The following is a 23260-nucleotide window of genomic DNA, read 5'->3' as shown; positions in this document are numbered from 1 at the left end:
TTTCAGTTTATCAGGAAAAAAACACTTAAACCCCCTCCCTCCCTCCCTGTTTCCCTCCCTCCCATGAAACCCTTATACTAATAATATAGATTTCACATTGATCAGAGGACATTATACAACCAACACAAACACACTACACGTTCAGTAGGACAAGTCACAATTTCCTTTGATAATTGGGTTGTGGAGTAGGAGGAAATTCCCTGCTCACTAAACTAATGTGGTAGGGCATCATGCAGGTGGAGTGCTCAGCAAATGCATTCAGTAGTTAATAGCTCAAAGGTAAGGTGGTATATTTACAAATTAAGGAACCCTCACTTAGAATAGCCAGTCTCAGCAAAACTCTGTTCTAAATATGCAGAGACTTTCTAGCCTTGCTATGAATGAGATGGCACGAATTGTAGACATACATTCGACAAACTCCACTAAGATCCAACAGACGGTTACATGGGCAAAGGCACCCCATAATGAGCAAGAATTTACTAAGAGATATGGTACACATCCCCAGAAGAAAATGACACTTTGGGAAGATGGGAGTGCGATAGGATAAAACTGAGTGGAAGGAAAGAAGGAGAAGTTGTGTAAAGGGGTTAAAGTGGGGTTGCTTAATTCCAGACTCGGCACGGCTCTTCCCTCCACCCAAGGTTCAAACTGGTAAGCACTCTTTGGCTAGTTTAAGAGAACCTAGCCAGATGCCCTGCACACTTACTGTCAGGGAACATTTGGGAGGGGCCATAGGCAGCCAGATAGAGAAGGGCTTAGGGACAGCTGAGGCTGCAGCTCAATGAGGTTGCTGGCAAGACTACACACAGAACACAAGAGGAGATCTGGCAATTTCCAGTGAGTAACATCAAAGCCAAGATTCAAGTTCCTGCAAGGATATCATTGCCAAATCTCCACATCACTTTGACACTCAACCTCACAAAGTATGAGTTGCAGTAGAGTTCAACTGCTCTCATTGCAGCACATAAGGGCAACATAGTGTTTTGGAGATATATGTAGGTGTGGTGATATTTACATGTGACCTCTCTGCTCTTCCTCTGCACTGTGAAGCCTTCCTGGGTCTTGCTGCCTACTATACTTCAATTCCCAACACATCTTTCAAGATCGCTTCCCCATCAAAACTGCCACCGTAAAACCTGTCCTCTCAGAATCCGGCAAGCAGCTCACTGTGGTGAGCACTCCCGACTCATGCTATGGACAGACACTTCCTCCTAGCGAGTACTGCTCTCAGGGCTACATTCAATTCCTCTGTGGCTTTCTCTGGGAGACAGCACAGATCAGCAGAGGGACGGGCAAGGAGTGAATGGGAACAAGGAAACCCTGCTTCCTGTAACAAGAAGACTGGAAAAAACAGTTAGTTGACCAGTCCAGCCAAGGAAATTTCCTCCCTCATAGTGGGGACAGAAAATGGGAATTGTGATAGTGATGGAAGAGCTACCGACAGAAGACATATCTAATTTCAGAGGTACCTCCTTTCACACTCATTTAAAGTTGAAAAAGTCAGGTACTCAGATATAAAATTATTATATACACAAACAGAATCCATTCACATTCATGTATACACACAAGCACACACATATGTAAACTGCACCTTCGCAGGGGAGCACACACACATACACACACACAGACTGTAGATAAGCTTCCGCACATATCAAAATGTATTTACAGGGACCGAGGACTATTTAGCTTCTTAAATAACTAGACTGTAGACCTATCTCAATGCATACACACTCACTCCCACATATACCCAGAAGCACACAAAAGCATGGTTAAAAGCATAGAAAGGGGCTGTAGGAGAGGCTGCCTAGGGAGGAGGGGGACCATGGACTGAGAGCTTGGCACAGGTGCAAGCAGGTGTGCAGGCTAACCTTAGGGACCTTGCTGGGTGGGTGGGGCTACACTCTCCACCTGCTCAGTTCATGCGCACTGATCAGCAGTTTCTTCCTGAAGAGGTGCTCCAGGTGCTGGAGAACGAGGTAGCATGCCTGCCTCTGCGGGAACACACCCCATTTGCAAACGGGAGGGACGGAAGGAGAATGCTTTAACTGAAAGTTAGGAGAATAAGGACAAAGAACAAGTGTCGTCAAGCAGGGCACAAAAGCTCCACATTTTCCTTCGAACACTGGGGACAAGTTGCTTTGTCTTCCCTGGCTCACAGGGCTCCTGTGAGGGTCCAACGACGTGATGTCAGTGAGCTCGTTGACACTTACTATGCACTAGACAGATAGAAAGGGTTAGTATATAGATTCACAAGAGTTTTCCATCTGCAATTCTAGGTCAGATGGGAAAACAACCAGCCTGACCATTTGTATCTAATGCTTATTCACCAAGCACTTCCATGGTGATGTGATCAATTCAGCAACTGACAGAAACTTAACTCCTAACTGGACACAAGTCTATACTGTCATGTATTCTGAAGAAGTAATACAGGCAAGAGAAAATTCTAATCTCTCCAGAGAGGCTGGCTGAATGCTGGCAATCTCCAACCCACTACCACTACCCGTCCCCCCCCCCACACCCCACTACCATCGCCAGGAAAATCATGCTTTCTTACTTCCCCTGTCATCTATTTCTAAACCCTACCCACAATCCCTTTCCAACTCCAACCCATAAGTCTCCCCTCATGACAATCCAAAACTGTGGGCAAAAGGCACTTACAAATGCGCTCCCCAGCCAGTTCCCTAAACCTCCAAGCTGTGCTTATACCTTGCCTGTATACACCCTGCTCAGCCCAGCTTGGCTTGCTGCCACAAAGGTCCATTACCCCCAGGAGGAAAAATAAAGAAGAAAGGAAAAGAGTAAGAAAAAAGAGTACTTGATACCTCCAATGCACAGAAAAGCCCCCAGAAATGTGTGTGAGCAAGTCTCACATCCTTCCTTTGCTTCCCAACTTGGCTTGATCTATAAAACATTTCCAGTGGCTTTTCTATGCTTATTAACTGTTACAAGTGTTTGAAAAGGTGAGAGTCTTCTAGCAGAAGAGGAAGTCCGTGTGCTATTTACCTCCAACTCTCCTCAATTCCTCCCCCTCTGGCCAGATCATGTTCCTTCAACTACTCTGTACCTCAGGATAATAAAGAAAAGTGTACAACTGATTAGATTGCCAAAATAACCACCTAATCAAATGAGTAGGGGAAGGAGGAAAAAAAGGACATGAATAGAAGGGAGCAGAGCATGGTATCCCATGCTGTGCTGGCCACCGGGAACTAATAGAAATGGTAGAGCCAGTAAACGACGTTGAACAACCCAAAGGCAAGAGGGAAGAGGAGCCGGGACCACCTGTCGATCTTAGGGACATAATCAGGATTAAAGAGCTTGAAAGAGAACCCTTCAGTGAAGGAGCACCCAGGACTTGGGGGGCGACTGTCCTCAGAATCTGAGCTACTGTCCTTCTCTTGATCATAGGCCATGAAATCCTCATCTTTAAGGCTGCAGATACTGTCATCATTCCCCTTGTGTTGCTCCTCAAGGTCAAGGCAGGTGCTCTCAACATTGGTGTCATCGTGTAAGCTCTGGATCTTATCAAGGTCCCAGCTTGCTTCTTGCACACACCTCTGGCCATGGGGTAGCAGAAGGCTGCTGCTGGGGCCATGGTCATCGATCTCATCCAAGCTCAGGTTGTCATCTTCATAGTCTTCATAGTCTTCGTAGTCTTCGTAGTCTTCATCATCAGAGCTTTCAGCACAGCCACGGGCCTCCTCGGGGTTGTGGATTTCGATAGGGACAATAGTGTCATCTTCGTGCAAGCTGTCAAAACCAGAGCCATAAGTATGCAGAGCCTGCTGAGAGGTGGTGGGGATGTCACTCAGGCTTTCTCCAGTGGCCAGTTGGGCCCAACCCAAAGGGGAAGAGATCGGGCTGAGGCTTTCCGGGGTAGCCAGTGGAGCCTGCTCTGAGGTTGACGCCAAAGAGCCGAGGCTTTCTGGGCTTGCCAGGCGAGCCTGAACAGGGCCAGCAGGAAGAGAGCTGATTCCGTCTTCCACGTTAATCAGGCCATCCTTTGAGGAGATAACGGATAGGCTCATCAGTTTCCTATCACCTAAATGGATATGGACTGAGGGGGAAGGGATACGGGAGGGGACTTTTCCTCATCGGCACTTGAAATGCTACTGTTGTTGTCTTTGACAGATATAGCCATCTCCTCTTGGAGGGTCACTGGAGCTCAAGGAACTGAGAAACAGGACCAAGAGGCTGTTAGCATGCAAGGGAAGGCCATGGCAGCAGCCAGATCGGAGTCTCCCTGGGGGCAGTTGCTCCCTTGGGGGCGCTGTGTGTCGGGCGGAGGCTGCTCAGGCAGGCAAGGCTGGGCTCCCTGTGAAGGAGGGTTGTTGCTGGATATTAACATATTGCCCAAAGCAAAGGCCTCAACGTGGCCTTGGGAGTCTGAAGTGCCAAAGAAGGAAGGGGAGGCCAGGCCAGCCCCTCTGGTGGCTGTCTTCATTTCAGCCTCCCCGGGCCTGCTTTCCTTCTGGCTTCATCACCTGTTCTGGAAGCATACAAATTGGAGCATATTTTGGCCCAGAGATCTGGAGAAATCTAGCTCTTTCACTTCTTGCCTCATAACGTTGGACAATGGTCATTTCTAAAAGGAGTGCTGCTTGCTTATCTGTTGTGGGTGGGTGCAGTGCAGGCATGTGGCATGTATGAGAATGAAAGGAAATATGAAATGCCAATGAGTCGAACACTAAGCCTGGGCTTAAGAGGTTCTCAGGGAAAACTGATTGTCAGTCAAAAAGTCAAACCTGAACATTTCCCACCACCACTTCCTGGTAGCGGTAATGGGCAACAACTCTTCGGGGTCTCCTCTGTCGCCTATGATGGCGCCGGGGTCCTTCGCTGAAGTAAAGATAGTTGATGTAGACGTACTCCAGCAAGGACAGGAAGACGAAGAACAAGCAGACAAGGATATAGACATCAATGGCCTTGATACAGGAAATATGGGGAAGTTTGTCTCGCAGATGGGAGTCGATGGTAGTCAGGACAAGGATTGCCGTTAGGCCTATAAACAACACAGCACAGGCTTAGTGTCCTCTGATGGCCTACAGCCCACAGGAAGTGATCTAGAGCCACTTGCTTCCTCCTCCCCCCCTCATCAAACCCAGCCCGTGCTTCACTTCTTTGATGACTTCCCATTGCTGTTAGAATCAAGTTCCACATCCCTAGCCAGGGCTTTATGATTATTTGCATGCTTAGCCCCACCTATTGCTATTTGTCTCTCAGTGCCCAACATCATCCATTACCATCTGAGGAAGTTTTCTGTACCCCAAAACTTTGTACCCAGTATGCCCGTCAGAGTCAGGAGAGACTGTTTCAAAGAGGATGAAGAGAAGCCCTGGGGAAGTAATCTCTTGGGCTTCTACTTCAAAAGCTTTATTTAGCTGTCTTTTTGATGCTCTCCTGCCTCAGGCATCTTGTGATTCAGTCTCTTGTATGCCCCTTTGGTTTTTAATCCAACCATGTCTATATTGGGAAATGTAAAGTTTGTCTCTGCCTGCTGCAAATCATTACAATTCTTTTGGAACAACACTTTCAAGGCACCAAGACCTGGCTCACTTCCTCCTCTTGACCCTCAGAGGTTGCATTCCATATTCCACTCGGTACTGGAAGACACCTGATACGTAATCTGTATTTATTTTATGGAATTTCTAATCTAAATTTATTACTTATTTTATTTATCTTCAATAAAAATTCTATGAATTCAATAATATGCCCCATCTCCAGTATCAGTGTGTGTGTACAATGCGTACTACAAAAATGCTTGTTTCCACTGGGTCATGGTGTCTCATGCCTGTAATCCTAGCTACTCAGGAGGCTGACATCTGAGGATCATGGTTCAAATTCAGCCCGGGCAGGAAAGGCTGTGAGACTCTTATCTCCAATTAACCACCAGAAATCCAGAAGTGGCACTGTGGCTCAAAGAAGCAGAGTGCTAGCCTTGAGCAAAAGAGCTCAGGGACAGTGCCCAAGCCCAGAGTTCAAGCCCCATGATCCCCACCACCACCACTACCATGACCACCACCACCACCAACAACAAAAACAAAAAAAAATGAAACTCCTTATTTCCTTGACTGGGCAGTCACAGACAGCTCTGAGTTTTCATTCCTTATTCACAACCTTATTCTCTGAGAAAAATGACCCAAGTTCCTCCCTGAGATAGGACCTACCGATTGTCACTCTGGCTGCAGAAGAATCATAGTTCATCCAAAATGATATCCAGGAGAGAATGGTGGTTAGGACTGTGGGCCAATAGACCTGCACGAGATAACTACCGACTTCCCTCTGGACCTGGAACTTCAGTACCAGGCGCATGTAGGAACCTGTCAGGAGACATCCTGATATCAGGCCTGCATATTGTGTCTGCCTCTCCCACTTCCTTCCTCACCTTACTTACTCCATGTTAGTTAAAGTTTGGGGAAGGAACAGACAAGAGATGTTTCCAAGTGGTAAACAGAGGGAGCCAAAGCTAAGAGGAGCATGCATCCTTTCCTCTAGCTGTAAAGCACTCTTAGTCTGACCAAGTGCATCCACATTTGGTATTCATATACAGAGGTGATTACTAGGACTTCACCTTTATTGTTTCTGTCCAGAAGGAGGGAAATAGGGAAAGAGGCAGCAGAATATAGAGACTAAAAAGCAAAAAGCCATTTCCTCCAAGAGTTCAGAATTGAATAAAACAGACAAGATATCGGAGGGAGAGGAAGAGTCAGACTCACCTGTGTAGAAATACACCTCCTTGCTAGTAATTGACCTTCCCAGGAAAGCAAACTGAGGGATTTGTAGTGACTTTGCCATGCGGATGGCATTGTCTTCCCAGGACAACACAATGTCTTCAACAGTGTAGCCATCTTGGAAAGAAGAAGAAACAGTCTTGGGAAATAGGCATAGGAACACCAAAGCAGTTTGTGAAAAATTAAAGCACCGTTGCACCTTGTGATTTGGGAGAATTCTGTGGGGCTTGCTGAGGGTGAGCATGGGAGAAACTGTGAGCAGATGGAAAATGCTCACTGACTTGGGAGTTTCTTCCCCAGCAAGGAGTGTGTACCAAAGATACTCTGAGCTCCTCCTTATGAGTTTATACCTAGTTCCAAAAGAGCACGGTGACATTTCCCAATAGGATTAGTTACAACATAACGACCACATGCTCCTACATGCTGTATATAGATGCCAGCATACCAATCACTTTCCATGTACTACCATTTATGTACTGATCATGTACCTATGCCCTCCCTCTACCTGTCATTTCTACCTTTGCTTTCTTGGCTCCTGTGGCCCCAGGCAAGGAAAAGGGGTTCATAGGAGAAATACATACAGCTCTCCACCTCCAGCTGGCAGGCCTGCTTGTCCAGAGGATATTTCTGCAGATCCAGGGAACAGGCTGCTCTGGTGGTGAGTCTGCCAAGGAAAACAAACAAACAAACAAACAAAGTCAATCCCAGACGACAAGCAACCATTCCTGACCACAATGCAGAGAGGGGAGGCACAAGTAATCCTGGGAACTGACCGATATGTAAGGAAGAGAGAGACTTAGTGAAACAAAGAAACCTAGAGATTTTGAAGTAATAAACAAGGAAGTCTGAGGACATTTTCCAGGCTCCCATGGAACTCACCGGATGCCATATCGCACTGTCCCATCTGGGTGGAGCTGAAACATGCGATTGTCCACAGTCACATCATGCAGAAAGGCATCTTTGCTATTTAGAAAGTAGCAGTCAGGGACCCACAACTTCTCATGCATCCGATAGTCCAGGGTCAAGTTCAGGTTGGTCTCATAGTATGCTAAGCGTGAGTCCTTCCACGTCTGATGTAAAAACATTGTGATTGTATAGTCCTGGTAAGAGAAAGGTAAATGTTACTTGTAAGTGAGGTTGTCTAGCTCTTTGTCCTCTGCATGTGTACATATGTGTGTACACCCATATATGTGAGCTACTATCTGAAACACATAACTACAAATGAGTGCATGAAACCTATGCATGTTTATGCAAGAATAAGATGAAACTTCTGTAATTAAAATCTAGGTTAAGAAACAAAGTTATCAGTACGTTGCAAAGCCCAATGTGTGCCATTCTGAACTTCTTTTCAAATGCCACCTAGCAGTAACAATTATTCTATTTTTAAGATAATTTCCTCACTTTGAGTTAAAATATGTCTACATATATATATCTATAAAGTTCAATTTCTTAGCTGAACTTAAACTTTTTTTAATCAAAAGGGAACTATTCTGTATATATTTGTAATTTGTTTTTTCTATTTAATATTGAGATCAAATCAGGTAGATATGTGTGACTATAATTTGTTCCTGTTCATTCTTGCATATTTTATACATGAACATACCATAATAAAATTGAAAAGCAGAATGAAATAACAAAGTAGACATTGTAGTTTATGTTTTTGTCAAGAGCCAAGTGTAGATGGTCACTAATGCCTTCCCCTCACCAACACTGCCATGATATTTGATTTTTGCCCCTTGAGTGAGTACATAATCTTCTCTTTTTCACTGGAACTTGAACTCAGGGCCTGGGAGCTGTCCCTTAGCTTTTTTTGCTCAAAAGGTAATCTGGTGGTCTTCCATTTGAACAACAGCTCAATTTCTGGATTTTTGGTGATTAATTGGAGATGAAATTCTTATGGCCTTTCCTGCTGGTTTCAAACTGTGATCCTTAGCTCCCAGCCTCCTGAACAGCCGGGATTACAAACAAGTGCCTCCCATACTAGGCTTTATGTGATCTTTAAAGCACTTCATAAACCTTTCACTTTTGAGTCTGTAATCCATTCAGAATTGAATTTCTAAATATGGTATGATGGGAAGGTCCAGTTAATTTACATTTTATTCCAGGGGAGCATTATTTCCAAAACCTCCTCTGCTTTTCCATGGCAGCCCTGTTACAGGTTAGAAAGGAGCTGGCTTATGACTCTGCTTTTTGTCTGTTGCTCCCTGTTGCCAGCAGCATAGCTGAAATGGGCACACTTACCATATTTATTTCAGAGATCTGTTCAATGTTGGACACATAGATAGATATTCCCACAGTCACGGGGGCACCTGCAATAGAGGAAAACGTTATTACTTGAAGGTTGGGATAGAGGTTAAGGACAAGACTGAGAAGCCACATTTCTCACATTTGAGTCTACTTTGGCACTTGTTAGCTGTGTGACTTGGATAAGTCACCTAACCTCTCTGAGACCTAAGTTTTGTCCTGGATAAAATAGAATAAAGGTGGTACAAATCTCATAGTAAATGTAGGTCACACACTTAAGAGCAAGGACTGGCCTTGCTAAAAGAAAGAGTTCAGTGAAAACAGAGAAAATAGGAAAGGAAGCACTCTTTTAAAAATGTTTTGTGGGGCTGGGAGTTTGGCCTAGTGGTAGAGTGCTTGCTTTGCATGCGTGAAGACCCGGGTTTGATTCCTTGGTACCACATACATAGAAAAAGCTAGAAGTGAGGCTGTGGCTCAAGTGGTAGGGCTCTAGCTTTGAAAAAGCCAAAGACAGTGCTCAGGCCCTGAGTTCAAGCCCCAGACTGGCAAAAAACAAAACAAAACAAAAAAACAATGGGCCCGGGAGTTTGGCCTAGTGGTAGAGTGCTTGTCTAGCATGCACGAAGACCTGGGTTTGATTCCTCGGTACCACATACATAGCAAAAAGCCAGAAGTTGTGCTGTGGCTCAAGTGGTAGAGCCCTAGCCTTGAGAAAATCCAGGGACAGTGCTCAGGCTCTGAGCCCAACCCCAGGACTGGCAAAAAATGTTTTGTGATAGAGTTGAAAATCTATGATCTCAGAAAAATAGAGGCATCAGTGGCTCAACACCTGTCATCCTAGCTACTCATGAGGCTGAGATCTGAGGATCACGGTTCAAAGCCAGCCTGGGCACAAAAGTCCATGAGACTCGTATCTCCAATGAACCACCAGAAAACCAAAATGGCACTGTGGTTCAAAGTAATAGAGCACTAGCCTTGAGCTGAAGAGCTCAGGGACAGAGCTTAGGCGCAGAGTTCAAGCCCCACGACATCCACCACCACCACCACCAAAAAAGTAGAGTCAAGGTTATGCTTCTGTTTTATGCTTCTGGATGAATTGGTCAGTGTGTTTATGTGGTGGTTAAAGTGGCACTGTGTGAGCAAATGTGTAGACATGTACATGAGCCTCAGTGTGTTGTACGGGAGGAAATGCATGACCATGAATGACTTTGAAAGTGTTCACCAAGAGAGTAACTATGGGAGTATGCGTGTGTTGGCAAGCTGTGTCTGTCATATTGTGAGTGCATGTGTATGTGAGCCTGTCTATACATGTGAGTGAATGTGTGTTCGTATGTCAAGAAATCTATGGGCATGGGTGTATGAAAGTGAATGTAAGAATGTGAGCATGTGTGAGTGAAGGTGTGTTCCTGTGTGCATGATGAGAATGTGAGCTTTATTGTCACGAATGAGCATGAAGGTATGAGTGTGTTCATGTCAGTGTGTTCGTGAGTGTAGGGGAGTGGGTTTGTGAGCCAATGAATGTGTGCATGTTTGTGTATGTCAGGAAATGCGTGTGTGTGTGTGAATGAATTTGAGCATGTAAGTGGTAAATGACTGTGAGTGTATTCACGTGTTAGTGTTTTTAGGGAGACTGCCCAGGTGAGTGACTGCATGAGCATGTTCACGTGTGTGCATAGTCACGTGGACATGAGTTCATGTGTGAATGCTTCTGTACTGTGTGATATATTCACATGTACGTGTACATGAGTATTTGGGAGCTTTTCAGGTGAGGGAATGCTCATGTGTGAGTGAATGCAAGACACTGTTGATGTGTGTATCGTCATGCATATGTATTTACTAGTATATGCATACACATTTTCATATTGTGAATGGAGTATAGGTGAGGATGTTCACATGCATGCATGTTTTCTTGTGTGTGAGCATGTATGAGCGAAGCTGTGACCACGTTCATGTGTGGATGTGTCTTAGGGAGAACCTTAATGTGTGTCTTTTTGAATAAATTTGTGTTTGTACATGTGGGTAGGTTGGATGTGAGGGAACATGTTGGGATGTTCATTTGTGTGTGAATTTGTGACAAGTTTCTCTGTGTGTTAATGTCTAAATGCTTGTGTGTGAGTGAATTTGAGCATCAGTAGACACATGCATGAGTGTGTGCACATGTACATGTGTGCAAACAAATGATAATGCATGTAAGGAAACCTGCTAAATAGGTGTGTGCATGTGGGCGTGTTAGTGTGAGTGAATGTGTGATACTGTTCATGTGTGCACTGACCTGTTCAGCTTTTTTGGGGGGAGAGAAGTTATGAGTGTGCTATCATAAGTGAGCATGCTTCAGGTAAGTGAATGTTGGAACACATATTCATGTGTGTCTCTGTGACTGTAAATGTATTAATGTATATACTCATATGTGTGGCTCAAGTGCATGGGAGCATGTTGAGGTGTCAATATATTGCTGTGTATTACTGAACGAAAGTGGAGTTGTGTGAATGAAGATGTTTGTGTGTGGATAAATGTAAGACAATGTTTATGTGTATACATGTGAATGTGTATGAGCGATCACAGGTAGGTGTGCAGGTGTGTGACTGAATATGCATGATTAAACTTCCATGATGGTGGCAATGAGCATGTTTGTATGAGTGAATATGTATGCTCATGTGTTCTGTGAGCATAATTGCGTGTGTTTATGTGTGACTTTAAGTGAATATATAACCATGCTGTGTGTGTAGATGTGTGAATGAGTTTGTGCCTGTGCTCACGTGAATGATGTGTGCCTGTATGAGCTTGAGCATGCGAGTGAGTGAGTGTAAATTTGTGTAAATGTAGCAGTGTTTTTCTGCATCCTAGATTTTGCAGGCTTGGGTATTAGTACTGTTCAAATATGATCATGAATGGCCAAACATTTTGTAAACTGTAAGGCGCTGTGGACAAATATTTTTATTCTCCCCTGTGAGTTGAAAGCTGTCTACACTCGGCCCCGCAAGCAAAGCCATTATTCTGTGTATTACATCACACTGCTGCTAGGGAAACACGCATGATGCTTGCAATTCGGCCTGCTGGTTTCACTGCAGGCTGATTGCCCAGAAGCTGTGCCGAAAAGAGTAAAATGTGTTATTGCAAGCCCAGTACTTCAAAAGGCAAAGTGCTATTGGGAATAGGCGCATGACTGGCAGCTGAGAAGTAAATGGACCACTGTGGTAGGGCCCAGGCCAGACTCTACATTCAGGCCTCTTGTGATCAAGCCCCAGGAAAGTGATGTGTAGTGACAGAGGCTCTGAAAACACAGTTGAATCCACTTTCATACCTTTAATGGCTGGAAGCTTTGTTAAGCAGGCAACAAGCCAAAGAGGCTGGGCTGCCAACCCCTTCCTTCATGGCAAACTTCCTAACACTATTTCCCATTAATCAGGAAACTCCTTCTCCAAGGATGTAATGCTAAGGATCCGAGAGGCTAGGGGAGACACCTAAGGCCTCACAACTGAAAGGACATAGTGGCATTGTGTACCTAGAGGGGCTACATTCTATACTAGGTGACATGAGAGCTTCTCTAAGTAACGTATCTCAGGATGGATATGTCCGATGCATTCCTTCAATCTATATCAAATTCCTTCAATGTCAGGCCCTTTGTTTATGCATATGCAAATCGCTTGTATGTGAGGACATTAAGACATGAAATGATTCCATGCAGGATGCATGGCCATTATCAGAGAAAACCATTAGTGAGAAGAAGTGTCAATGGGCCTCTGTGTTTAAGGTGCAGCCCAGACTCCACATTCAGAGCTTCTCAAGAAATTCCAGAAAATTCTTTAGAGTGACATGGGTTGCTTGGAGCACTTTAATACAATAATTATTATTATCTTTCAATCCTTTTCCCCCTGTACCTTTAGAGGATGTCCTGACTGCCTGAATATCAACCTATCTCTCCACATGTACTGTACCACACTCCTGGCCTTAGAGCCTGTAGCGCCCTCTTCTGTCTAATTGCTAGGACACCCTGAGCTGTCCTTGTCTTGCTACTTGTCATGTACTGCTCAGCCGTATTAATCCTCGTGTCTATCTTTTATGAGATGGGTCCATAAAAGATGGCAAGTGTCCAGGTTTTCCTGCTTAGTGTATCTATCCCCCCCCCACCGAAGGACAGCAATGAAGGGTATCAGTGGACCAAGCAAGTCTGACAATTCCCAGACTCATTCTTACCCTATTCTCTCCCTTGGCACTGGATACCTGTAAAGATGTCAGCTTGGCTTTGAAAAAGTGGGGAGAATGTGCTTGTAGGACTCGAATGATTGTCATTGTCAATCAGCCTTTTTGGAGAGATGTAAGAATGAGACAAGGAGCAAAATGAGGGACTTGTCCCTTGTTCTTGTGTGGTGCTTGGTACAAATGACCCAAATGATACTGGCTGTGCTATTCCACTCCACTTGCCAGCCACCCTGACCTCCCTCCCTAGGCAATCCACACACTATAGAAATGATGCTCCTGGCACGATCATCAGTGGAGTCATCTCATCTCTGGGCTGGAGGTGTGAATGTGGGGCTGAGGTGTTTAGTATGGACTCTATTGAACGATTAAGATAAAGCTGTAAAATCCGGATCACACTGAGTGCAGTGTGTGTAATGGGCTGAACTTGGTGGGATGTGAAAGCCTTGGGGAACCAGGAGTTACATTGCAAATACTTCAGGATTAGGTGGGTTAGGAAAAGGATACAGAGAAGACCATCACCTCCTTAGTTTTGAGCTGCCAGAACAGAGAGAGTACTCAGGGTGCATGGAAAGTATTCAAACACAGAATGCATTCTACTTTTTACAGACAATATTACAAGGCAGCCAGGAATTGAGGAGGGGGCATTAGGTGTCTTGCACATGACGGCAGAGAAATGAGGGCCATTTCAGGGAAGATGTAAAAGGCTGAGGTTAGGGGTGTGGACATGCTCCTTTGCAGGGCTTTGCAGGCTCAGAAGGACAAAATTTGGGGAGGCAGAGGTTTAAGGTGTGGGTGTCACTAGTCAGCTTATAGGGAACACTAGCTGGCAGAGTCTTAGCTGTACTCTGCCTCCCACAAAAGCAGGTAGTGTCCACATGACTTACCTCCAAAATTTGGTCTCAGACGGACATCGTATTTTGACAGCACCCTGTCCAAAATCTTTTGAACCACAGCTCCATTTGCACAGTTGTTGCTGAAATAGACAAGTCATGAGTAAAATGTTGCTTGACTTGTGGCCATCTTGCCAGCCACTGGATTTCCAGGGCCTTCCTTGCTCCTGTACATACGCAGACATATCCAGTCATATGTGTTTGTGCTCCCCCCTCCCCGCTCCAGGCAGTGAGTCAGCCAGCAGCACAGCAGTGACGCAGCCTCTTTTTCCCCCTCCCCCCTCCTAGCTTTCATCAGAGGTTGGGGCACAAGGAATACAAATGGAGGGTTGGAGGGGGGGTGGAGGGGATGCCATAGGAGAAGAGGAGAGGAGAAACAGTGGGAAGTAGGGACCCTCAGAAAGCTGTATTATACCAGCCTTTTAAGGGGCCCCCAACCTGAGGCCAGCTTACATCATGCTTTGCACATTGGTGGGGGTCCTTCTTCTAGTGGTACCTGACTGTCACAGGAAAAGTCTTCTCCCAGACACTGCCGTCTTGAGTGGAGTGCATTATCAGCAGCTTAAAGCCCCATTGCATCTGCGTAGCGTGGGCATTTTTTTTTGCTATGTGTATGTTAACCTTGGTTTTGTACACCTTTGTTTTTCTATTTCAGATTTGGCATATGGCATATGACGCAGAGAGAAAAGAGAGAGAGAGTGAACCTTCTTCATGTAGCAGAGATTTATGGCTCTCATTGGACCAAAGCATTTCCGATTTTTGGGGCTCCTCGGAGCTGTCCTCGAAAAGATCCCTTGTGGGATCAGGCATGTGTCTCACTAAGCATGTGCTTACAGCCTGGAGGTTTCTTGGAATGAGCATATGTAAGTGAATCTAGCTCAGCTGTGTAGAAAGATAAGCATCCAAGATTGTCTAATTTGCCCACCTAGTCAGTAGACATTCAGTTGGGCTTTTATTGCCACCCTTCCAAAAGGGCTTGTGAATAACAGGCCTTGGGCATCATTGCGACTCTTCAGACCTTTGATGCACTGCCTAATCAAATATGTCTTCCTTCCTCTGTGATTGTGTGCAGGGGGTGGGGGGGAGAGGTGTCTGTGTTTCTGTGTCGTGTGTACATGTGTGTGTGTGTGTGTGCGCACATGTGCGTGCACATCTCTTCATTGGTGTAGTGTGATATGTTGTGTTAAGGGCACTGCAGGGCCATCTGCTGGAATTATGCCCAACTACCCCCCTCCCACCTCGGCCCTTTTAATCTAAATTTATGTTCATTTCTGGTTTTCCATTGAAAATGATTGCTCATCTTCCTCAATAATCACATTTCATTTTGCTACATTCTGAAGTATGTACATGAATTTTTCACAGATTAAAGCAATGCATTTTCACCTGTTTCCATGCACACATTTCTCATGTGTCTCTGTTCTGGATCTGTGGCCAGCACCGATACATATTTCTGTATGATGTACATGTAAAAAAGATGGCTTAACACCTGTTTAGATAGTTGCAAACTCCAATAAACTTCAAATGAATCACAAGGAAAATCTGACGTGTCTTCAAATGTTTTCACAGGATCAAACACAGAAGCCCACTACGATCCGTTTATTTCCATTTCTGGCCGAGTCCCTTGCTACGCAACACAGGCACACACACACACACACACACACACACACACACACACATTTGGTTCGAGGAATGGACAAAAATCTACACTCTACAGGTGTCTCTTCTCTTTTGTGAATTGCCCATCCCCCTATTGCACCCCCAAACCCCTTTCTAGTCTGATAGGTTCCAAAGCACATGAGGGGAGAAAACTGCCTGAAATCTTAGCTCCAGACCTTAGACGCTGACATGGGGGCCATGCTGTGTTGCGGACTGCAGTTTAGGCCCGCGCGTGGGTGGCGGGGAGGGGGGGGGCTGCAGTCATGCGCCGCAGTAACAGGTGGGCTGAAGCACACGAGTGTGCTTTAACTACTGTGAACTAACGGTTCCCACTCCCATCCCGTTTCATTGAGGGGCTTGCAGCGAGGGTTTGTTTGCCAAGCCTTGGGACGCCCACGACCGAGTCCTTGTCCCCTCCCCCCCCAGCCCACTTGGTGCAAGAGGCCCAAAGCCGTCTGCTGGTTCCCATGCCCACCAAGCCAAGTCTGAAGACAGCCACTTACCACTTGAAAAGATCCACGACGATCTTGGGCAAGGCGGAGGAGAACTCCAACTGGAATTGCGGGGTGGGATGAGGGTCGTTGCCCTGAGCGAGCCAAGTCCTGATAAGGAGCAGTAGTGCAGCGGCTCGCAGCATGGCTCGGATGCCCATGGCTGCGGCTGTGTGGGGGCCACAGAGCGACTGCTGCAGAGAGCTGTAAAAAGGGATGGGGTTGGCTCAGAAGTGGGAGATGGGGGACAGGATCGTTACCCTCTAAGCAGTCACCTCTGAGCCTAGGCCTGGAGGGTCTAGGGAGATCGGGGTCCGGGATCCCGGAATGGGGGGGGGTGTGGGGAAAAGCAGTTACCAAGCGGCTCTGCTCAACGCTGCACTCCCTAGAAGGCGCCAGGCAGCTGCGAAGTGCGCTCCGTCTGCAGCAGTTCCAGGCTGCGACTGGACACCGAGAGGGGCGCGCGGCTGACTCCGCCCACTCCGACGGCAGCGCGCTCCGAACCAATCCAGCAGGTGCCAAGAGCGCACAAAAAGGAGCGCGCTCCTTCCTGCGCCCGCCCTCAGGCTGCGCGCCGCCCGGCCCCCGCCCCTTCAGGCCTCTGCAGTCATCCCCGGACCAGCTCCAGACACAGGGGTGGGGCCCAGTCCTGGGAGGCAGAGCGGGGACAGGCTGCTGAAGGCTGGGTTAGGGCTAGCAGCCAGAAACGCCTGGCCCTGCACATCTTCTTTATAAAATGCAAAAGGACTGCTTCCCTCAGGAGATTTTGTCTCCAAGAGTTTCTATGTTGTAGTGAAGGGGCCGTGCCAACTTCACTGTCATGGCTGAATGTACGTCCTGAAAGACTTGAACCCATTGGAAGAACAGGTGCTACCCTTTGTCCCGGCGCTTTCCAGGTTAATGAACCATCAAGAACCTTTTGTGCCTAGTACCTAAAGAAGCTTCAAAGCAGATCCAGCAGTGTGACACGACAGTACCCTCATTAGGGCGGACATTGGACTCCTGGGCCGTGGAGTGGCTTGAAGAACTAAGTGTCCCACTGGCCTCTTCACCCCAATTGGAGTTCACAGGAAACAACTCAGCAGACTGGAAAGGTCCTCCTCCTGGGATCTTCTTGCAATGTGATTCTGTCTCATAGCTACTCCATTTAGGGTTGGAAGGACAGTCCAGATCTGATACCAATGTAGTCGCGCCACATGCAAAAGGCTAGGAGCTACTAACACGATTTTTATTCTTTCCAGTCTCTGAAAAATTGCCCCTAGCAAACAGAAGGATCTGCAATACCAGAGAGCCCTCGCTTAGCCCCCTACGTTTTCAAGGTGGTTCTATGACAAACTTTGTTCACCAGCCCTGCACCTTTCACATCATAATGCTGAGAAACCCTGCAGACAAAAAGGCGGATTGCTCCTGCAAGCCTAGCTACTTAGGAAGCTCACATCTGACCATCGCAATTTAAAGCCACCTGAAGCACATCCGCGTCACTTACCTTTAATTAACCAGCAAAGAGCCTCAAGTGGAAGCTTGCCTCAGAAAAGAGAGTACTTGCTGTGACTGGACAAAGCCCAGCAGAGAACATCGTAAGTACCTATACCCATACAAAAAGGATTGCAACTTCGCTCCCAGTAAAGTGGGGACGTTAGTGCAGAAACACTCCGCTTCCATTTTCCCTCAGTAGCTCGTGAATTCAAATTGCTAATACTCAGCAAAGTTTCCCTTGCCTGGTTAGCTGCATGTTTTTAACTTAAGGGTTTCACTCTTTACTTCCTAAGATTTATGACTTGAAATTTTCACTTGCTACTAACGTGCTCTAGCACCTGACCCACACTTTCAGTCCCTTCTCCCACTGATCATTTTAAAGTACGATTTCACTTTATGTCAGCATGTTTTTTTGTGTCTCTTGTATCACAGTAAGATGCCAGTATGCCCAGGCATCCTGCTTTCCCTATTGCTACAATAACAGAAAGCAATACAGGACCAACCCATTGGTTGAGACAAAGGCTCACAACTTTATGCCTCAGCTGGCCTCGAACCATGACCCATTGCTCTCTGCATCGCAACTAAGGACAGTTACAAGCTGGAGCCACTATCCTGGATTTTTACTAAAACCTTTCAAAGCCTGTCCTTTTAGAATGGAACAGAAAAAACACCTATTTCATATTTCTCTGTCTTCTCTTAAAAAGAAGACCATTACAACAAATGTTTTTAATCTCCATGTGGTCACAGAAGAAAGGAGTACCGAGACTTTATGTCATTGACTATCACATGTAAGAATAATTCAATTAAGTCTACCCTATTACTTTTCTCTTCATTCTCTCTATTATCTCAATATACTGGTAGAGACAATTCTTGCTTACCAAAAATGGGTGAAACTCCATCAATCACTTTAATTGCAATATAAGGAAACTGGGGCCAATAGTATGGAAAGGGAGTTCCCTAAGGTCACATAGCAGTAGAGGAAAAAAGGGGAAGGCCTCGTTGTACTTTGCCTCCTTCCAGAAATATGTTTTCTGACTGAGCTTTCACAGGAAGTTCAGGCAACTACCAGCAGGTGGGAGTAGACTTATTTGCATATGGGATGTTCCTACATACTACTGCTTCCCTTTATTTGTCAGGGAAAGTGAGACAGAAGCCTGAAATTTTGTTACTAGGTGCCCTTTGCCTATGAATAGTACCGAAAAACTCAATGGTCATGATGAAGTCACTTCCAGATTCTGTATCTCCACAACACCCTTCCCCATGTCTGCTCTCCCTACAGGTAATGCTTCCTTTAAATTTCCTGACTCACATGCCAAAAATAGAACAAAAGGCAGCAAGAAACGTATCCGTGCTACCAGAATGTGTACTTCTTGAGGTTTTTTTTTTAAGTTCATGGATTGGAATATTTATAAATATTTGTACTGAGCATGGTGTTATGGGAAAGTGTCCCAACCTGGCAGACTCTCCTGTGTTACAGAACAGGGAAAGTTCTGGCAAGGTGGAGTTGGGTGGCGTGACAAGAAGTACTAGATATGTGATGAGAGATGAGACAGGACCTGGCCTAGTAACCACGCTGCACTCAGTAGAGTACAATTAATTCTTGTCAAGAACACATTGAGACCTACTTGTCCACAGAAAGAAATTATGCATTTATTTTCGATGTAGCAGTGAGCTTTTGAAAAAGGATTTGTACAAATGACTGACACAACCAGATGGTCATCTTGGAAAATTTTTTTTGCGGTAATGAATGGCAACCTAGGTAGAGGGGATTCATTTTCCCAGAGAAGACACATAAAGAAAAGAAATGAAATGTAGAAAGGAACCATCAGTAGAGAGTGAAGGCCAACAATAAATTCTGCCCTCCTTTGCTCTGAGGGGAGTTAATGGATCTGTGAAACTGTGTTGTACTTTGGGGGTATCATGGGAAGTGGGGACAAAAATCAAAACTTGGAATTTAGTCAAGTAGGGAATTTGGTAACCTTTCCTGATGCATTAGCTGACACCTTGAGCAGCGATGCAGTCGTAATTGTGACCCACAAGTAACCTGCTTTGGCCTAGCTGCGCCCATTCTCATTACCGCAGTGGGCTAAGGAATCTGAAGCCTTGGTCATGAATTAACATAGCCTTAGATATTTGAAAATATGCCAGTAAATGAAAAGATTCCTCAGGCAGTTATCTTTCTACAAATAAGTTTAAAATTTTTTTTGCCAGTCCTGGCTTGAGCTCAGGGCCTGAGCACTGTCCTTGGACTTTTTTTCAAGACTAGAGCTCTACCACTTGAGCCACAGCACTACTTCCACCTTTTTTTTATCTGTGTATGTCTGAGGAATCGAACCTGGGTTTTCGTGCATGCTAGACAAGCATTCTACCACTAAGCCAAACTCCCAGCCTACAAATAACTTTTTAATATGTGGCTTCACAGTCAAAGATAATGCTACACTAAAAACGAAGATACACTGTGACAGTAGAGAAGAATAGAGAGCAAAAACAAACCCACAACAATTTTAGATATCAGAATTATCTGACATATACTGTAATAATTATGGTTTACTACAACCAAAGGATAAAAGATAAGCTTAAAAATACAGGAAACAGAAAATCATCAAAACAGTATAAAAAAAGAATTGATAAAAAGTCTTTCACAATCCCTCTTCCCCCAACCAACCCACTAACAATAAAACTTGAGAATTTCATACTTGGATTAAACAGAAAGCTAAGCTCAACAAAAATAAGATTATTGAATCAGAAGATGGTATAAAAATTGCTAGACTTTCTGCTGGAGAAACAACTTACACAGAAAAATTAAAGAGGGAAGATAAAGGCCTCAATGGATCCAGTAAGAAGATTTACGATACATTAAGCTGAAAATCCAGGGAGAGTAGAGGAAAAAAAATTGTAAAAAGATTCAAAATCATTCATCCAAAAAATTCAGAGAATTCTAGCCAGAGCATATGCAATGAAATGGAAGCATAAACATGTCATGCTTTAAGTGGGAAAATGAAAGACAAGGAAGATATACTACTGATCCAATTAAAGAGTGACATGCTGTCATAAGGTAGAGTCAGGACAGATTGAGCCTTTTCCATGAGTGACTGCTTCTTGAAGATATCTACTTAATGGCTAATTGATCAAATATATTTTCAAACAGTGTACATGCTAGAGCAACCTTGCACGTAGGAGTTCTACCCAACCATTATGCTTGGAAGATTATTTTCCTACAAGTATATATTTCCCTTCTCATGGGCCACAAAAGAGCTAAGTGTTCTTCATGGGTTATGATCTCAGCCTTAGCTGAGATTTAAGGCTGAGAAAATGTGCTCAGATGTAGATTTTTTAAAAGACACCAGTATAAAAGTGTATCTCTTTAGAAAATTTCATTTTCCATACTACCCCTTCAACCTTTCATCAGTTTCTGAGAACGAACTGGAACATACTGAAAACATGTGCAAATACAACAGTGAAATCCCGTTTCTGTATATATATATATTAAAATAATAAAGTCTATAAAATGGTCAGTCCTGTGATAATCAGTGTGTCCACTTAAACCTTCAGACTTAGCCACATGCTTTCTCTCACTGGGCTATCTGCTGCTGGACTAGAATGAAATTTCTACATGAGGTTTATAATCACAACAAAAAGATGATAGCTAAATGAGAAACAGAATGTCTTTTCGAACATGGCATCCTTTCTTGTGGCTAGAATTGCTTATATAATGATTGAATGAATGGCCTACAATGAGGAATGGAATAGAGGTTATTCTGCTCCATATGAGAAGTGTGTTGGTTTCTGTCTTTGTCCTGTAATCCTCATATATGATTTGATTTTAGTGGCATTGTTTTTCCTATTGAGTGATATTTCTAATGTACTCCTAAACACTCATCTACTGCTCAGAGAAAACATTTCTTTTCAAATTTGTTTTTAGAATTAGAGCATATTAGTTGTAAGAAATGAGGATTTCATTGTAGCATGTGATTTCAATGCACTTTGGTCATATTGTTCTTACTCCTCTCTTTCCCCATTTCTCCTTCCTCTTCAACATTCTCATCAGTTCTTGTTTTATTTCTCCACATGGGGAGAGCATGCAAATGTAAGAATGTTTACAGTGAAGGCATAAGCCTATCTACCTGCCATTGTAACATGTGATATGTGACTAACAATTTTGACCATCTCTCAAAAATGAAGAAGGTATTGGAATTCTAATAATGGATGTCTGCATTTTGTCTTCATTTTTTTCTGGGGCTTTACAATTTATGAAAGTCACAGACAACCATCTTAGCCCCCATGCCCGTGGAAACCAGCCCTTTAATTTCCTTATAATCTTCCAGAAACATCTCTCTCTCTCTCTCTCTCTCTCACACACACACACACACACACACTCTTACAATGCAAGCACAGGAGCAGAGAGGATGCTGTCTTAACTTTAGGAAGGTTCTTTGTTTTTTTTTCTTCCTCAGAGACAGACTGTAATATAGTCCACTAAAAGGGCATTTAACTACAAACTTAAATTAGAACTCTAGTACTAACTCGGAATCTCAGATGTCTCATTAGGCATATCTGTATGATTATAATGCTTACCTGTGACTGGAGCAATTTAAGCAGATGATAAACTATCCATCTCAGTATCCTTCAGAGCTGTCAAGTTTATCCATCTTTTTCTGGAAGGGCTGTGGTCACTACTGCATGTAGCCACCAGAGGGCAACAGCTCTCTTGATCTAGTTGTGGGAGGAACCTATTTATCTAATTGTTTTCCTGAATCCAAAGACAGGCTAATATTCGAAGTGGTGTGTGTGTTGGGGCGGGGAGGAGGGGAAGCTGGATGGGGGGAGAAACCTTTCAAAAGCTCAGTGAAATGGAAGGAGATAAACAGCAGGAGAAGAGATTTTTCCTGCTAGGGAGCAAGTGTTTAGTACATGAATATGTTCTTTCTCTCTTTATTTTATTTTGAGGCATAAGGATTACATATATACTAATAAGGTACAAAGAGAATCTTTCAATGCATGTGTACAATGTGAAGTATTCAAACTGTAACATCATCACTTCCAATATTTATTATATTTTTGTGTTGGCTACAAAATACTCTGTTTTTACTAATTTTGCAATATGCCCTCAATTATTGATTACGATCACCTTACTGTGTTAAAGGATGCTAGAACTCATTTGTCTTCTGTAAGGATATTTTTATACCTGATAACCCACCTGTATCCTTCCATTCCCTCCCATGACAGTGCTTCTTCTCAAGGACTCCCTCTTCACCACATCCTCTCTAACATTTGTTATCTTTGATCTTGATGATAACAGCTATGCTTAGTAGAGTGGGGTGGTTCTCATTGTGATTTTTCTTTGCACATTTCTGCTGAGCATTTTCACATCTATTGGTTGTTTAAATGTGTTCTTTTGATATATATATATATATGTCTACTATCAGTTATTTTTTGCCAGTCCTGGGGCTTAAGCTCAGGGACTGAGCACTGTTGTTGGGCTTTCTGAAGGCCAGAGCTCTACCACTTGAGGTACAGCACCCACTTTCCAGCTTTTTTCTATACATGTGGTACCGAGGAAGCAAACCTGGATCTT

General features: G+C 44.4%; 1 protein-coding gene across 1 annotated transcript; it reads right to left on the bottom strand.

Moving 5' to 3' along the window:
• Nucleotides 1-2539: 2539 nt before the first annotated feature.
• On the bottom strand, nucleotides 2540-16370 carry Gabrq (gamma-aminobutyric acid type A receptor subunit theta). Its single transcript, XM_090326364.1, has 9 exons — nucleotides 16222-16370; nucleotides 14057-14145; nucleotides 8970-9037; nucleotides 7608-7828; nucleotides 7310-7392; nucleotides 6714-6845; nucleotides 6165-6317; nucleotides 4743-4999; nucleotides 2540-3998 (listed from the first exon to the last, which is right to left on the bottom strand). The coding sequence occupies exons 1-9, from the start codon at nucleotides 16368-16370 to the stop codon at nucleotides 3207-3209; spliced, it is 1944 nt and encodes a 647-aa protein (XP_090182490.1). The 3' UTR covers nucleotides 2540-3206.
• Nucleotides 16371-23260: the final 6890 nt, after the last annotated feature.

Source organism: Megascapheus bottae, chromosome X (assembly GCF_031878675.1).
Source record: "Megascapheus bottae isolate mThoBot1 chromosome X, mThoBot2.hap1, whole genome shotgun sequence".
Lineage (NCBI taxonomy): Eukaryota > Metazoa > Chordata > Mammalia > Rodentia > Geomyidae > Megascapheus > Megascapheus bottae.
Note: the sequence above shows the minus strand (reverse complement) of the source record. Positions and strands in the feature narration are given on the sequence as shown.